General features: G+C 36.7%; 1 protein-coding gene and 1 pseudogene across 1 annotated transcript; both read left to right on the top strand.

Annotated features, from left to right (window-relative positions):
* The first annotated feature begins 2014 nt into the window (after positions 1 to 2014).
* LOC138833670 (olfactory receptor 5D13-like) lies at positions 2015 to 5100 on the top strand. The gene is made up of 2 exons (XM_070031954.1): positions 2015 to 2043; positions 4158 to 5100. Exons 1-2 carry the CDS (start codon positions 2015 to 2017, stop codon positions 5098 to 5100), a joined length of 972 nt encoding a protein of 323 aa, XP_069888055.1.
* A 642-nt stretch (positions 5101 to 5742) lies between these two features.
* On the top strand, positions 5743 to 12586 carry LOC138834186 (olfactory receptor 5D13-like; annotated as a pseudogene).
* The last annotated feature ends 5991 nt before the right edge of the window (positions 12587 to 18577 follow it).

The following is an 18577-nucleotide window of genomic DNA, read 5'->3' as shown; positions in this document are numbered from 1 at the left end:
AAATGGATCTTACTACCTTCTTTGACTGGGCTGAACTGAAACTGTGATTCTTTCACTATCTGCCTCCTAAGTAACTGGGATTAAGGCATCTGAGCCATTATGCTTGTCAGGTTTTACTTCCTAAAGATGAAAAACAACATAATTCCTTGTAGATGTTTCAAATATACACATTACATGATCACCATTCTAGTCTTGGCTTTGTTGATTATGCCTGGTCCTGTACAACTTGAACTAAGCTTCTACCTCTAGCTCATTGCTAGATAATCTGAGGTAAGTATCTTGAGTATTTTGTCTGCCCAAGCTTACCCCAAAGTGCACTTCTTAGTTCTCAGCTCTCTGAATAGCTAGCATTACAGGAGGGAGACACTGGCATCCAGCTGTCTAGTTTTTTTTTTTCAATTTCTGTGTCAAAAATCTTTCTTATGTAATTTCACAAGTGTATGTTGTACTCTGTAAGCTTATTATCGTGACAATAGATTGGCCATTTGTGCCAGTATAGCTATGTGTCAACCAATTATATTTTCTTTGAATATTTTATCTATATATACTTAGATTCATTTTCATTCTCAAGAAAATAATGTAGTCATATCAATTTTATGTGGTTTCTTCAATGACAGTAGTTTATAGCAATTCAAGCTGGATAATTCTGGTTTGGTTGTGTCCATTTTTCCTCAAAGTTCCTAAAAAGTTCTAAATATTTGCACAGTTCAATTTTCTAAACCATGGTAATTGTGAATATTTTGTCACTAAAGGTCAATCTAGTGTGCCATCCTCAGCAAGCCTCACACAGGTGTTAATATCTGTTTAGGAGATGGACCTGGAAAGACAGGAGAAGTGTTCCCAATCTCTGTGACAGATATGCGTAGAAACCCATAATGAACTGGGTTTAGCTGGGGGTGAATCTAGTATCAAGTTAGAAAAGAACATCCAATTCTTAATATAAAGTGAAAGTTTAAAAAGTAGGTTAATGCCTTAGATATAAATAGAGTTTTAGTTTTATACTATTGTTTATATATATAGCTTAAATAGTGTGATAAAATAGTAATGGATTATTTTAAATTAGTTACATATTGTGATAAAATATGCAAAAATTCTATAAGAATATAATTATTCATGTTATATATATATACATATATATGGACTCTAGCAGTCTGCAGATTATATTTATCTCATATACACTATGTATTTATATATTATAACATGTATTCGATTATACAGATATTATATGTATATAATATAATACATGTATATACACATACATATATATAGACAAATATATGTGGAATATATATACATATCTGTATTTGTCATATATGCATATGTCAGTTGTGAAGTCTTTGACTAATCAGTGCCTAAGTGCTGTCCCAGAGTTTTATCTCTAAAAGCAAGGACTCTAACACTTTGATCCACAATGCCATCTCCAGTTTTCTGATGGTTAATTAGGGATATGAATCTCATCAATTTTCCTGCCTGGGCTGGCTTTGAACCTTAGTCTTCAAATCTGAACCTACTGAATTGTTAGATTACAAGTGTGAGCCAATGGCACCCAGCTCTATGCATGCAATTTTCAATATTTCATTTCCTTTTTGGACATTTACATCTTCCTATAAAGAAATACGCATTCATAATTTTGGTTAATGTGTGAAGTTGATCGCCCAAATGCTCCAGGGCTTTGGGGAAGTTCTGCAAAACTAAGCTGTCTCATGGGACTGTAGTATATCTAATTGCACAAAACTGTTGCTTGGATAATTTTCAGTGATATTCCCTGGTTTCTGATCCCCACAGGTCATGGTGATATATATTCATGCAAAGTTTGGTACCAATATTTCCTTTTTGTATGTAATCTTTTGACTAGTTTCTCTGAATTGGCTTACTTGGTTAGAAAAATATACCATATGAAATAGTCACCCAAGTCTACTGTGGACTCCACTGATTCTTAAATTTTTCTTGTACCTATAGAATAAGCAGGGGTAGTTTTGGAGTTTATTAATCTTAGCAAAGACTTCTTCAATAGATGCCTCACTCAGCTACCTCTGTATTTCGGTGAGTTGACTCTGTGTTTCTGTTATTTTTATTCTGATAGTAAAAACATATTGTGACTTGGTGATCTTTACCAGGAAGCAAATGTTTATTTCCCAACAGCCTTCAAATACAGTCAGTTTCACCAAGGAACTTAGGGTGCTAAGTCTTGATTTCATTATAGTTTTCTCATTTTATGTTTACCAGTAACATCAACACAATGATAATTCCAGCTGATAGGAAAATTGTCATCTTTAATTTTCCTTTAATCTCTCAGTAGGTGAGGGAAACAAGCACATTGGCAAATTGGTAGTTGTGGATAAAAACATCAAAATGTGCTTCTCCACAGCCAAACAAGGAGGAATGTTTACCATAGAGTTGGGTGAATAAAGCATTATAACCATGAATTTAGTAAGTGAAAGCCAATTTGTCCTTATGAATGTGGGCCATATATAGAGAAAACCATCCTCACTAGAAATACTGTGTTAGTGTATGGACACTGAATATCTAGATTTAGAAAGTTGCTACAATTCAGACAGAAAATATTTCCTATTTTCCTTAATTAAATATAACAAAATCCTTAAAGTTACAAATACCATGTTAAAAATATTATGGAACATCATTTGCATAATGAAACCTGGAATACCATCTTAATACGATATTACAGCTCTTCCAATGCTATTATTAGAAGCATAAGTCATCTATTTCAACTAAGAATAACTTTCACTAGCAGGAATGTATCTTGGAAACTGATCTACTGTAGGAATTTATCTAGGAAACTGATATCCCTGTGTTTGCCATGAGTTTTAGTTCCCTACCCAAAAGTGTGGGTTCTATTTTTCTAGCCTCCTCCCCAGCATTTCTTACTTTTTTGTATTTTGATGATTGTGGGGAGGATGTTTTGATTGGCATTTCCTTTGTGGTCAAGAAGGATGAGTCTTATTTGCCCTTTTTTTTTGTCAGTCTTAGGCCTTGAACTCTGGGCCAGGGCCCTGTCCCTCAACTCTTTAGCCAAAGGCTAATGCTCTACCACATAAGGCACAGCATTACATCCAGTTTTCTGGTGGTTTATTGAAGATAAGAGTCTCTCGGACTTTCCTGCATGGGCTGGATTTGAACCACGACCCTCAGACCTCAGCCTCCTGATTAGTGAGGGTTATAGGTGTGAACCACAGGTGCCCAGCTTTAGTTGCACTTTTATAACCACAGAATTTGCTCAGCTTTAAATAGTTATAATCCCAAATATTTCTCAGTGAAATAATGTAATGCTTTATATAGATGAAAGATAGTATTGGCATTCTTCATCACATAGTCCCTCAAGTGCTCTAAGGTCCATATTTTTTCAAGTCACAATTGTTTCTGAAGCAGATGAAGTACTGTTCTTCCACCAATAATAGGATTTCAACTGGGCCACCAGGGGAAGTGCTACCCCTGCACTTCCAGGGTCATTTGGATCTATCCACTAGGTCAAGATCTACTGCAGTTTATTTGTTAAGAATAATGGCCTACACAAAGGCTATAGGAGCCAGAGCTGTGCTCTGACAGCAGACACCTATGATTAGGGTTTATCTTCCTTATATTGCCCATGGATTGATAAATGTGGCTAGACTGGCCATTGGTAGACAATTGACTACTGGGCTAAATAGTTTTTTGCTTCATGTAGTCAGGCCATCAGAAAAAGTTCTAAAATCCATCAAGTAGTTAAAAAAAAACTTGTTCTCAAAACTGTAGCTAATTTACAAGAATAACAGAAAGAGGTTCTTTTCATAAGCGTCACAATAAATGTTAACCATGATTTAACAGTATGTAACAATGATTTACCAATAGTTTTATCTCGTACCACAGGTAAAGAGGTAGGTTTATTTCAGGAGAGATATTATATAAAATATAGTGTAGCATATGCTGTTCTTCTGTTTTACAAAGTTTAGTTTTGTTTCAGTAACTGAAACAAGTCCTTGCCATTCATTTTGTAAAAGATACAAAAGTCAATTTCTACAGCTGACTAATGGAGTCACAGGGATCTGGTTCATTCACCAACACTCTATCCTTGAGTCCAATATCTCATTTCTACCTCTACCTTCTCTATGAATAACACTAGTTTTGATCTCACTATTTTGAGTGTTGAATTGTGTCCATAGGATCACACAGAATCAGACTGCTGGGGTGAGCTTCATTCTCCTGGGTTTCTCGGAATATCCAGACCTCCAAGTGCCACTCTTCCTGGTTTTCCTCACCATCTACACTGTCAGTGTTCTGGGCAACCTGGGCATGATCACCATCATCAGACTCAATCCCAAGCTCCACACCCCCATGTACTTTTTTCTCAGTCACTTGTCTTTGGTGGATTTCTGCTACTCTTCTGTGATCACCCCCAAGCTCCTGGAGAACCTGCTTGTGGAGGACAGAAGCATCTCCTTTGCAGGCTGTATCAGCCAGTTCTTTTTCGTATGTGTCTGTGTAGTAACGGAAACCATCATGCTGGCAGCCATGGCTTATGACCGATTTGTTGCTGTTTGTAACCCTCTCCTCTATACAGTGGTCATGTCCCCGAAGCTCTGTTCCTTGTTGGTGGCTGCCTCCTACTTTTGGGGCATGCTGTGGTCTTTTGTATTTATATACTTTTTGTTAACTTTGAATTTCTGTGGGACAAAGGTTATAAACAACTTTGTGTGTGAGCATTCTGCCATTGTTGCTGTGTCCTGCTCGGACCCTTCTGTAAGTCAGTTGTCTATTGTGATCTTTGCTATAATCAATGAAATACTCAGTCTATTGATCATTTTTACCTCCTACGTTTTCATTTTTGTCACTGTCATGAGAATGCCCTCCACTGCGGGGCGCTACAAAGCATTCTCCACCTGTGCTTCCCACCTCACAGCCATTGCTATTTTCCATGGCCCCATCCTTTTCCTCTACTGTGTTCCTACCACCAAAAGCTCATGGTTGTTGGTGAAGATTGCCTCAATCTTCTACACTGTGGTCGTGCCTATGCTGAATCCACTGATTTACAGTCTCAGGAACAAAGATGTGAAGCAGGCAGCCAGGAGGCTAATCACTTCGCGATCAATATGTCATCAACGTTAAGTCTGATGCTTTGATTGAATCACAAATGAATATACAATTGTATTCTATTCCTTCACTTTGCCTACTTATGTAACTTCCTTCTAGTATTAAAAAATTCTGGCTCATAATTTATAAATATTATTACAAGTGTAATCTCAGGGGATTTAAACTAAGACTTTGATTCATCTATTTTTCATGAAGTTTTATGTTAATATCCTTTACTTCCTTTATTTAATATAAGAGCTTGAACTCAACTCCTCAATGTACTTGCATTTACTTGCACATAGCTGGGTAATATACCACAGGCTACCCAGTTGTATAGGTTTTTCTTTTTTTTCGGTTTATTATAAGTCTTTTGTATGCACACGTGTATGTTGCATACTTTGCAAGTATATGTTCATGATTTGAGTTTTGCCATTTGTGCCAATGTAGCTATGTGTCAATCAATTATATTTACTTTGAATATTTTATCTATATAATTTTAGGTTCATTTTTATTCTCAAGAAAATAATACAGCAAATCAATTATATTTCATATAGTTTCCTCAATGACAGTAGAATATAGCAATTCAGGCTGGGCAATTCAGTTTTGCTCTTTTTTTTATTTTTTCTCTGCAGGTTTCCAATTATTCAAAAGAGATTCACTATTTAGTTCTCTTAACCCATGGCAATAGTGACTGTTTTGGCACTAAACATCAACCTAGTGGCCATCCTCAGCCAGTCACACACAGCTGCTAATATCTGGGGAACAGATGGACCTGGAAAAAGAGAAGTTTTCCTGATCTGGTTAGAAACCCATACTGAAATGGGGTATACTAAGGGTGGAGCTAGGGTTGAGTTAGAACATCCAATTCTCAATATAATGTCAAAATCTAAAATGTAGGTTATTCTCTTAGATATAAATAAATGCAGTAATATAATTTTAGAATATTGTTTACATATACTATATATACTATGCAAAATATAGTATTGCATTTTAAAAAATTTCAGTTATATATATTGTGGCAATATACACAAAAATGTTCAATATGAATACAATTAATAGTGATATCTATCCCTGAACTCTACCACTCAGCAGATTACATATATCTTATATGAATTATATATTTATATGTAAAGTATATATTATATTATAACATCTTATAACATACATAATATGTATAAGATGTGTACAATATATGTGTTTATCATACATATATTGTGTATAAAACAAATGTGTATATATTCTACATCATATAATATAGATTGATAAATAGATGTATAGATAGATAGATAGATAGATAGATAGATAGATAGATAGATAGATAGATAGATAATTACATAGTTTTACAGATGTTGAGGCTGAACACAGGGCTGGAATGCTGTCCCTGAGCTTTCCTGCTCTGGGTTTGCACTCTAACACTTTGAGCTATATTACCATTTCTGTCTGTCTTTTTTTGGAGGGGGGGTCTGGTCGTTGGGCCTGAACTCTGGGCCTGATCACTGTCCCTCAGCTCTTCAGCTCAAGGCTAGCACTCTAACACTTGAGCCACAATGCCACTTCTGGCTTTTTTTCCCCTGCTTATGTGGTACTGAGGAATCGAACCCTGGGACTCATGCATGCAAGGCAAGCGCTCTACCACTGAACCACCTTCCCAGCCCTACCATTTCTCTTTTAATGATACTTAATTGTATAAAAGAGTCTCATGGCTTCACTGCCTGGGTGTGTTTTGAACCTCAATCCTCAGATCTCAGACTCCTAAGTACCTAGGATTACAGGCTTGAGCCACAGGCACCTGGCTCAATGGAGACTATTTTAATAGCTTACTTTTCCTTTTGGACAACTACATCTCATAATTTTGGTTAATGAGTGGAGTTGATCACCCAAATGCTCCAGGGCTTTGGGGAAGTTCTGCAAAACTAAGTTGTCCCCTGGGACTCTGGTATATCTAATTGCACAAAACTGTTGCCTTTGACAATTTTCAGTGATATTCCCTGGTTTTCACATCCCCAGAGGTTATGATAATTTATATTTATGACAAAGGTTCATACCAGTATTTCCTTTCCTTTTCATTTTTTTATATGTAATCATTTGACTAGTTTGTTTGAATTGCATCATTAGGCTGAAAATGTATATCATGTGAAATATTCACCCAAGTCTACTGTTGATTCCACTGGTTTAGAGATTTTACTTTTACTTACACAATAAGCAAGGATAGTTTTGGAGGTTACTAATCTTACCAAATACTTCTTCAGTAGATGCCTCACTCAGTTGCCCCTGTATTTCGGTGAGTTGAATCTGTGTTTCTGTTATTTTTATTCTAACAGAAAAAATATTATGACCTAGTGACCTTTCACAAGAGCAAGGAGATGTGTATTACCAACAGCATCCAAATACAGTTAGTTTAATCAAGGAACTTGCGGTGTTAAATCCTGAATCCATTCTAATTTTTTATTTTATATTTACCATGTATCATAAATAAAGTGACAGTTTGTAGCTGATAGGGAAATAAAAATGATCATCTTTAACTTTCTATAATCTCTGAGTAGGTGAAAGGAACAATTATGTTAGTAAATGATAGAATGAAGATTTTATAATTGTGGTTAAAAACTTTGTTTGCTCTACAAAAAGAGACCATGAGGAATGTTTACCACAGAATTTGGAAGACTAAAGCATCATAATCATGAAGTAAGTATTTGAGAGCCAATTTTCCAATATGAATAAGGTCTCTATGTAGAGAAAGTCATGCTCACTAGAGAAGACTTTGTTACTGTAATGACACTCACTATGTAGATTAAGACAGTTGTCCCAAATCAGACTGAAAAGAGATTTCATATTTTCACTAATTAACACCAGGAAATTTTTAAAGTTGGAACTATTACATGAAAATATTATAAAAATCATTTTCACAATGATACCTGGAATACTGAGTAAATTTTTGGGGTTTCTTTTACTGCAGTCTTCCTGTGTCACCCAGACTGTCCAAGAACTTTCCATATTCATATAGTTCTTCCAATTGCTAGAAGCATACACCAAGCAAATCAGCTTCGAATAATTTACGGAAGTAGAATGAATCTAGGAATCTGACACGCTGCTTTCCCTTGTGTTTACTGTGATGTTTGGTTCCCTACCCCTGAATTTCTAAGGTTATGTTTTCCCTGGCTCTTCCTCAGCTTTGTTACTATGGTTAGTTTGATGCTTGAGAGCCAGGTCTTTCAATTGGTATTTCCTTTATGTGTAAGAAAGCCAAATATTTCTAGGCACTTTTATAACCACAGAACCTACTCATCTTTAAATAATTATTATTTTTCATTTTTTATTTTTATTTTTTGGGTCCGGTTGTGGGACGTGAACTCTGGACCTGGGCACTGTCACTCAGCTCTTCAGCTCAAGGCTAGTGCTCTACCACTTGAGCCACAGCGCCACTTCTGGCTTTTTTCTTTTTGCTTATGTGGTGCTGAGGAATCGAACCCAGGGCCTCACACATTCAAGGCAAGAGCTTTACCACTGAACCACCTTCCCAGGCCATCTTTAAATCATTATAATCCTGCATATTTATTAGTAAAAGGCTATGTGTTCTATCCTTTAAGTACATACTAATATGTGTATTCTAATAAGTTCAAGAATACTATCAGAAAGTATCTTTATTTTAATACTAAAGTAATGACTTGGAGCATATGAGTGTGTTAAGGCTTCCTGTTTGAGATGGTTCTCTTTTACATTTACGTTCGCAAAGCATTAAACATAGCAGAACTCATCCTAAACAATAATTGAAAATATGATGCATTTCTAATATTTTGTGAGTTTTGATAGTTTTTCAGTTATAAATCTTCTGAAACTATGCCTATTGTAAAATATAAAGATGTTCACTCATAATTACTTTACTTGATTTATCACTGCATAGTTAGTTGTAATCATATTTTAATGAGTAATATAATTTTCCAGTGTGTTCTGTGACTCATGTCTACAGAAATCATTATGCTGAGGGTGATATATCATGAATGTCATAGTTTGAGAACAGGTTGATCAAAAAAAATATCTGGAGATTCCATTTAATCAGTAAATAGTTGACTGTAATAGCATATGTTTATCTTTCTAGTTCCACAGAAAACATAATTAGGAGAATCGTGGTCCAGACTAGCTCAAGTCAAAAGAATCCATTTGAACAAAAATAACAAAATGAACAATACAAAACGAAATAACAAAAAATGTTTTGCTATCTGGGAAGTTGGCTCAGTGGTAGAGCACTTGCCTTACATGCCTGAGGCTCTGGGTTCAATTCCTCCGCACCACATAAGCAAAAACCAAAAAGCCTGGAGTGGAGCTGTGGCTCAAGTGGTAGAGCGCTAGCCTTGAGCTAAAGAGCTGATGGACAGCGCCCAGGCCCAGAGTTCAGGCCCCACAACTGGACCCCCCCCCCCAAAAAAATGTTCTGGGTGCGGCTCAAGTTGCAGAGACTCTACCTACCAAGAACATTGTCCTGAGTCTGAACCCCACCTAAGGTACATCAGGAAACAAACAAAACCAATAAAAATGAACAACCCTTTAAAAATTTCAAAATAAGTTAAGCATGATGAAGATGTTCAATGTATTGCACATACAACATCTCCAGAATGTGTTCACCATTAAGTTACTAGGAGTTTCAAAGACTCTGAAGAGCAAATAAATAGAGCTAGTTAAAAATTCAGCATTTAAAACAAGTTAACATTATATCGTTTTTGGCATGTCTAAATAAATAGTATCATTATGTCTGTGAAGAAAATAGGAGATTTAGGTATCTCTTCTCAGTGAATACTTCTTAGTAAATCGAGGTAGAAGGATACAGCTACAGGTTTCCATGGTTGTAAGGAGTCTTACTGTTACCAGTCAGAGGTTTAGAATCATGTGACTCTCCCTAGATAGGTATAATGAATAAAAGAACAGAGGATCTTCAAGAATTTGCCATCCCAATCCTTTTAGTGACAAAGACATTGTGGCTAGGCCCAGAATCGCATACATCCAAGGTATGAGTACTAAAGGATTATTATTCATCTTCTGATTCTATTCACTTCGATTACAGGGTCCCCTGTGGGCTCTAGCCACCAATGACCCACAACTTGGCTGCTTTCATTCTTCAGCTCTCAGTGGCAGTGAATCCTGCAATAAGCATCCAACAGCAATAGCAGAATCTTGTAGTGCCATTGCTCTGGTATAGGTCTCATGTGTGGCATCACCAATAGTATAGGGACAAATATCACAGCTCTTAGTCTGAGGCTGTCTGATCTCCAAGATCATTAACACTGGGAAGCTTTCTGGAAATCTTCTAATAACCAGAGCCTGTAATTTCTCATCTTCAGTTATTCACAGCCTTCATTTTCTCCATCATTGCTGCTCCTATATTTTCCTCATTCCTCACTCTCTGGAGATCTTCATCTGCTTTCTTATTACTACTGCTCTTGTTTCCACTGCCAGAGTGGAGGGTTGTTTTACTTCTTCCAAGGCTGGCATAGTCTGCCATTATATTTCTGTGTTTATATACTCAATCTATCCTACTACTGAAAAAGATGAAAAGCAGGAGAGAAAAGGCCACTCATAAATAATTTTTGAGTGAACTTAGCATTGCAGCAACTGATATCAATAATGAAGGTTTGTCCAAGCTTGCTGCCAAAATGAGCTGAATTGGCTACTTAAGTAGCCCGCCATGGAATGTGGGCAGGGTGTCTGCATTTAGGTGAACTAAGGTAAGTAATGCTTCGCAGAGAGGGAGGACAGTATTGACATCTATTGTGACCCAGTCCCTCATGTACATGCAGGACCATAGTAGTTCCAATTAAAAATTTTTTCTCATGCACATAAAGGACTGTTTTTCCACCATTTCTAGGATTTCTACTTGGCCACCAAGGCAAGGGCAACGTCTGCCTTCAGAATATCAGCAGTTTAAGGGTCCTTTTGAATTCATCAATGAGGTCAAATGTATTTTAATAATAATGGCCTGGAGAAAGCCTACAGGAGTCAGAGTGGTGCTTTAACATCAGACATCTGTGATTACTGTCTAGCATCTTTATATTATCCAGGGATGGTACATGTGGGCAGGCTGTCCTGTGCATAGATAATTGGCTGCTGGGCTTGATGTTCTTTGCTTATTTTGTAATCAGACCATCAGGAAAATATCTAAAAGCCATAGAGTAGGAAATAAACTTATCTTGTCCTCAGAACTGTGACTAATATACAAGAAAAACAGTAAGATGTCCTCATCATAAACATCACCATTATCACTGACACTGATTTAAAAATATTCAACAGTGCCCTAACATAGTTTTATTGGGAGAGAGTTAGGTTTATTATACGAGATATAGTATAATATGTTTTGTACAGTATCGTGTAGCATATTCTGTTCTTCTGTTTTGCAACTCTTGGCTTTTCTTTCAATAATTGAAACAAAACTTTGCCATTCATTTTGTAAATGATATCAAAGTCAATGTCGTCTACTGCCTAGCCACTCAGGGCTGACCTATGGAGTCTCCTATCTGCTCACATCTTTCTTTCCTTTCTCTATGGATAACGCTAGCTTTGATCTTACTATAACAAGTATTGTATTTTGTCCATAGGATCAAACAAAATCAGACTGTTGGGGTGACCTTCATCCTCCTGGGCTTCTCAGAATATCCGGACCTCCAAGTACCACTCTTCCTGGTTTTCCTCACCATCTACACCATCACTGTGCTGGGCAACCTGGGCATGATCATCATCATCAGACTCAATCCCAAGCTCCACACCCCCATGTACTTTTTCCTCAGTCACTTGTCCTTTGTAGATTTCTGCTACTCTTCTGTGATCACCCCCAAGCTCCTGGAGAACCTGCTTGTGGAGGACAGACGCATCTCCTTTGCAGGCTGTGTCAGTCAATTCTTCTTTCTCTGTACCTGTGCGGTAACTGAGACCTTCATGCTGGCAGCCATGGCTTATGATCGATTTGTGGCTGTTTGCAACCCTCTCCTCTATACAGTGGCCATGTCCCCGAAGTTGTGTTCCTTGTTGGTGGCTGCATCCTACTCTTGGGGTCTGGTGTGTTCCTTCATATTTGTGTATTTTTTATTGACATTGTACTTCTGTGGGACAAAGTTTATAAACAACTTTGTGTGTGAGCATTCTGCCATTGCTGCTGTGTCCTGCTCTGACCCCTACCTTAGTTACATGATCCTTTTGTCCTTTGCCACATTCAATGAAATCAGCAGTCTGGTGATCATTTTCACCTCCTATGTGTTCATTTTTGTCACGGTGATGAGAATGCCTTCCTCCGGGGGGCGCTACAAAGCATTCTCCACATGTGCTTCCCACCTCACCGCTATTACCATTTTCCATGGCACGATTCTTTTCCTCTACTGTGTTCCTACCACCAAGAGCTCATGGCTGATGGTCAAGATCGCCTCTGTCTTTTACACCGTGGTCATCCCCATGCTCAATCCACTGATTTACAGTCTCAGGAACAAAGATGTGAAGGAAAGTCAGGAAGCTCATCACTGCCCAATTAAGAGGTTATACAAGTTGATCCAAAATTTTTAATAAGTTTTTTATTGTGAAAATACTGCACAGAGGGGTTACAATCACATGAGCAAGGTAATGAGTACACTTCTTATCAAGCATTGTTGCCTCCTCCTTTGTTTCCCCTTCCCATCCCTGCCTCCCCTCTCCACGACTCCCCCGTCCAACGTCCTGCCAAAGTTATAAAGTTCGTTTTTCGACATGACTTGTACATCTCATTGTTGCAATGGATCCATTTGAATCCCTATTTAAACAATTTATTTTTTCCTTCTGCTCCCCAAATTATACCAATATCAAATACAATGGAAATAGTGGTTATTTTGTGGGGGAGGGACATACCAAGCAACAAATAAATCATGTGGTACCTTATAAATACGTTAGAAACAATAGCAAGGAAGAAAAACACACTTGTGTCCTTATTTTGGAGTTCACTTCACTTAACCTCATCTTATCTGGTCATATATACATAGCTTTTGACCTTTTTTGCTTGTCTCAGACATATACGAGTTATTGCAAATAAGGGAAACCATGGGACCTATGTTTCTTTGGGCCTGGCTTACTTGACTTAGTATAATTTTTAGTATAATTTTTTTCCACGTCTTTCCATTTCCTAACAAATGTTATTCTTCTTGATGGAGTTATAGAATTCCATTGTGTATATATACCACATTTTCTTGATCCATTCATCTACTGAGGGGCATCTGGGTTGGTTCCATATCTTAGCTATGGTAAATAATGCTGCAATAAACATAGTTCTGCTGGTAGCTTAAATCTTATTCATCTTAGATTGTCAGTGCTCTGGTTCCATTGCAGATCAATCTAAACATGTTTACTATCCCTCCACTTCCATTTTATAAAAATGTGCCCAACATCTTACTGTCCTTGATTATAATGAAGTTCTATGTTATAATATATTGTTCAAAGTTTATTTGGAATTTCGTGCAACAATATGAAAGGATGTCCATTATTTTACCCAGGTTCCCTCATGACAGAACAATATAACATCCAGGATGTTGTTATTGACATAATACTCATAAGTGTGACCTATTGATAACATTAAGAAATCATAACATACGATGAAATACAACTTGAATCCATCTATCTATGAACTTACTGAAGTTTCTCTGTTAAAAATCATTGAAGTAGTATTTGATTACATTACTGGGTCAGCTTGGGCAATGAATCCTCAATTTCCATCCCTAATGTTTTCCATCTTTCCAAAAACTTGAATTCTACAGCTGTTTTATTGAGAGGAATGTTAACTGCATAGATAGTATATTTACTGAAATATCATGCCTTCCTTTTGGGTTATCCTGTGTTTTTATTGTGTCACGCAGAGCCAATCACATAACTATGTTCAAAATAATAAGGTAAGAATATTGTCAACCTCTTACCAAAGTGTAATTCTAGAAGCCAAGAGAAATGGGAGTCAGAAGAGAGCATGTCCTAATATGATGAGCACATTTACCTCTTTGAACACATTTGTTCTTGGTAAAGCTAGATAATTTTATGGCACATATGATGCAGTTCATGATTTTTTTTTCTGATTTGACTGTAGTTTTCTATTATGACAGGTATTTTGAGTGCTGTCACCAGATTGTTTTGGCTGAGAGTAACGATAATAACTTGTGTTTTCTCCTTGTATTTTTCTAATCAGGATTAAAGCTTATCTATTGATGGTGAAGATAAAACCACATGTTTGCGATTTACTCGTTTGTTAAATGGTAATTATTTCCCTGGATATTTTCAATCCCATTTGAGTGAATGCTATGATAGTACTTTTGCAATATTACAAGTAATTGTTTAGTAATATATATATATATAAACATTCTTTAATTTTCATAGTATATAATAAGCTATTTTACTAGAAGTATTTAAATGTTAGACATATGTTTACTTCGAATTAAATTTACTTTACTATGGCATATTGAAAACTGAAAAGTGATGTCTTTATAGGATGCAAGATGATATTTGATACATGTATGAATTCTATAAATCCAATTATATTTATGTTCTCAAACATTTTTTACATTGTTTGTGACACCCTCCTTCCTTGGTGATATGATATTTGAATTCAGGCTTTTGCATCTGCCAGGCAGACACTCTCTTAATTGAGACATACATCCAGCTTTTTTGTGTGTTAGTCCTTCCTTCACATATTGTCTCCTCTTTTTCCTGATGCTGATTCTTGATTTGTAAACCTTAGTGCTGATTTTTTTTTTGTCAGCCTTGGGCTTGAATTCTGGGCCTGAGTGCTGTCCCTTAGCTCTTCAGCTCAAGACAAGCACTCTACCACTTGAGCCACAATACCACTTCTGGTTTTCTGGTGGTTCATTGGAGAAAACAGTTTCACAGACTTTCTTGCCCAGGTTGGTTTTGACTGTGATCCTCAGATCTCAGCCGCCTGTGTAGCTAGGGTTACAGACATGAGACATGGGCGCCTAGTAGTGTTTTTAGTTTTAAGTTGTTTCCTGTCTGGTTTGATTTTTGTGCACTGTGGTTGGAGTATCTCCTATAGATTTTTCACTAGAGAGTTTCCTTTGGCTATTTTCCTCCTCTTCTTCCTTCTCCCCTCCTCTGGGTTCTTACTACTCTTTCCAGTGCAGCTTGGTTACACTGAAGAGTTCTATACCCTCCTCTACTTCATTTCTCATTCTGCATCTTTCTTTACAGCTTCTTAGCATTGGCAACAAAGGTATCCAGAAGTTGAACTACACGGCAACCTGAATTCTACAGGTGGTGTAATTTCCAAGTCCCCAAGGATTCTGTAGCCCATACAAACTTTTCAAAATGGCTAATGCTAATTTAAATGGACTGCCATTGTAATTCATTGCCTCTGCTTTGAAGATTTTTTCCCTAGCCCCTAAACTGATCATAATTACAACTATAATAGCTATAACTAATTACATTAAGTTATATACATAACTAGTTATTATTAGTTATTGCTAATGTTCAGCATTACCTTAAAGCTGTAATATGTGTCAACTTCTAGGTCATAAGAACAAATGCTGAGGCCTCTGTGGGCTCTTGCTAATCCAATCTTTCATGGAGTGATGACACACACTTAGGTGAAAAAGAAAATGGTACAGAAATCCAGCAATTGGGGGCTGGGAAGGTGGCTCAGCGGTAGAAATGCTTGCCTTGAATGCATGAGGCCCTGGGTTCGATTCCTCAGCACCAGATAAGCAAAAAGAAAAAAGCCGGAAGTGGCGCTGTGGCTCAAGTGGTAGAGCATTAGCTTGAGCTGAAGAGCTGAGGGACAGCGCCCAGGCCCCGAGTTCAGGCCCCACGACCGGACCCCCACCCCCAAAAAAAGAAAAGAAATCCAGCAATTATTACTGAGAATAGACATGCAAAACTGAATCATGTTTCTTTCTCTTCTTCTTTTTTTAATGTGAAAATACCATACAGATGGGTTACAATTACATTAGCAAAGTAATGAGTACATTTCTTATCAAGCATTGTTGCCTCCTCCTTTGTTTCCCCTTACCATCCTGTCCCATCTCCCTCTCTCCATGCTCCCCCCTCCCCCCGCAATGTTGTAAAGTTCGTTCTTCAACATAACATCTTGTACATCTCATTATTGCAATGGGTCCACCTGTATCCCTATTTAAACAACGTGTTTTATCCCTTCCCCTCCACATATTATACCAACATCAAATACAGTAAAAACAGGTTATGCCGTGGGGGAGAGACATACAAAGCAACAAAAAAATCATCTTAAAAATATGTTAGAAATAAGAACAAGAAAGTAAAACCATTTGAGTCCTTATCTTGGGGTTCATTTCACCTAACATCAACTTATCTGACTGTTTCTCCTTGTCTCAGACATATACTAATAATTGCAAATAAGGGAAACCATGGGAACTATGTTTCTTTGGGCCTGGCTTACTTCACTTAATATAATTTTTTCCAAGTCTTTCCATTTCTTCTTCTTCTTCTTCTTCTTCTTCTTCTTCTTCTTCTTCTTCTTCTTCTTCTTCTTCTTCTTCTTCTTCTTCTTCTTCTTCTTCTTCTTCTTCTTCTTCTTCTTCTTCTTCTTCTTCTTCTTCTTCTTCTTCTTCTTCTTCTTCTTCTTCTCCTTCTTCTCCTTCTCCTTCTTCTCCTTCTTCTCCTTCTTCTCCTCCTCCTTCTTCTCCTCCTCCTCCTCCTCCTCCTCCTCTTCCTCCTCCTCCTCCTCCTCCTCCTCCTCCTCCTCCTTCTCCTCCTCCTCCTTCTTCTTCTCCTTCTCCTTCTTCTTCTTCTTCTTCTTCTTCTTCTTCTTCTTCTTTCTCCTTCTCCTCCTCCTCCTCCTCCTCCTCCTCCTCCTTCTCCTCCTCCTCCTCCTCCTCCTCCTCCTTCTTCTTCCTCCTCTTCTTCCTCTTCCACTTCTTCCTCTTCTTCCTCTTCTTGTTATTGTGGGAGGCAGGGAGTTTAGGCTTGCATTCAGGGTTTGGGTGTTTTCCCTTAACTTTTATTCACAAGGCTAATGCTCTATCACTTGAGCTAGTGCTCTGCTTCAGGATTTTGGTGGTTTATTGGAGAAAAGACTCTGAAGGCCTTAGCTTGGAGCTAAGATTCTAGGCTCTCATCCTCCTGAGTATCTGATTCCAGGCAAGAGCTACTACCACCTGACTGAAATAAACTTTTCTTGTTATAATGGAACCATATTTTGTGAGCAGAAAATATGTTACCATCATATAAATGAATGTCTTGACCCAAAGTACATGCTGTTTTGGGGGTAGTGGAATGGAATACTGGTATATAAAAATATAGACTAATGATTGTTTCTAACACATTTATAAGATTATTTCTTTGTTGCTTTGTATGTCCCTCCCCCACGGTATAACCCCTGCTTTCACTGTATTTGATGTTGGTATAATTTGTGGAAGGGAAGGGAAAAACAAAGCGTTTAAATAAGGATACAGGTGGACGCATTGCAACAATGAGATGTACAAGTCATTATTATTTCAAAAACGAACTTTACAACTTTGGTAGGGGGGGAGGAGGGTGGGATGGGGGGAAGTGGAGGGGAGGATGGGATGGGAAGGGGAAACAAAGGAGGAGGCTACAATGCTTGATAAGAAAAGTACTCATTATCTTGCTCATGTAATTGTAACCCTCTGTACAGTATTTTTATAATAAAAAAATAGAACTCACTGCACACATTGTGTTTATATGGTTTATGTAGTCTTGTGTTTACATAGTTTTTAGTTACTTGCATCTTTTTACTCATGATTCATATGTCACATTATATATGTTTGTATATATATATATATATATATATTAATAGAAAATACAGAAGAAAGCTTTAGGTTTGCTGGCTCACTCCTCTTACTTGCTCTGAGACTCTACTACTGGAGCCACAGCTCCACGTCCAGCTTTTTGCTGGCTAATTGGAGATATGAGTCTCTTGGATTTATCTGCCCAGGCTAGCTTTGGACCTCCATCCATAGAGTTCAGCCCTTTGAGTAGCTGTGATTGTGAGTCTAAGCCACTTGCACTCAGTTACTCTTTGAATCTGATTATTTTATTAGATTTTAAAGTAATTTTCAGTATTTAATCTTGGTAATCACTTTAATTGAAATACAACATGAAATGTATTGATACAGGTGATAAACAATTTCATATACCTATATGCTTATTATAAATTATGTATAACATAATATATAATTAATGTATAACATATAATAATATATTATATATAACATATGTAATATATAATATAATATTATATACATAATAATTATAATAATATAAAAATGTATAATTATTATATACAATAATGTATATAATTTATTATTGCATATAATACCTTATATAATATTATATATCTATATTATTACATGCATTTATATAGTTATATATTAAATTATATATTAAAATATTAATAATATAATGTATTTAATGTATAATATTAACATATTAATAATATATAATGTAATATAAAATATATAATTACATCATATATTATATGTGTGTATATAGATGTATATAAAGATTTAAATACATATACTAC

Source organism: Dipodomys merriami, unplaced genomic scaffold (assembly GCF_024711535.1).
Source record: "Dipodomys merriami isolate MVZ:Mamm:240054 unplaced genomic scaffold, mDipMer1.0.p SCAF_21, whole genome shotgun sequence".
In the NCBI taxonomy this organism is placed as follows: domain Eukaryota; kingdom Metazoa; phylum Chordata; class Mammalia; order Rodentia; family Heteromyidae; genus Dipodomys; species Dipodomys merriami.
The sequence above is the reverse complement of the archived record's forward strand: the minus strand, read 5'-3'. Positions and strand labels throughout refer to the sequence as shown.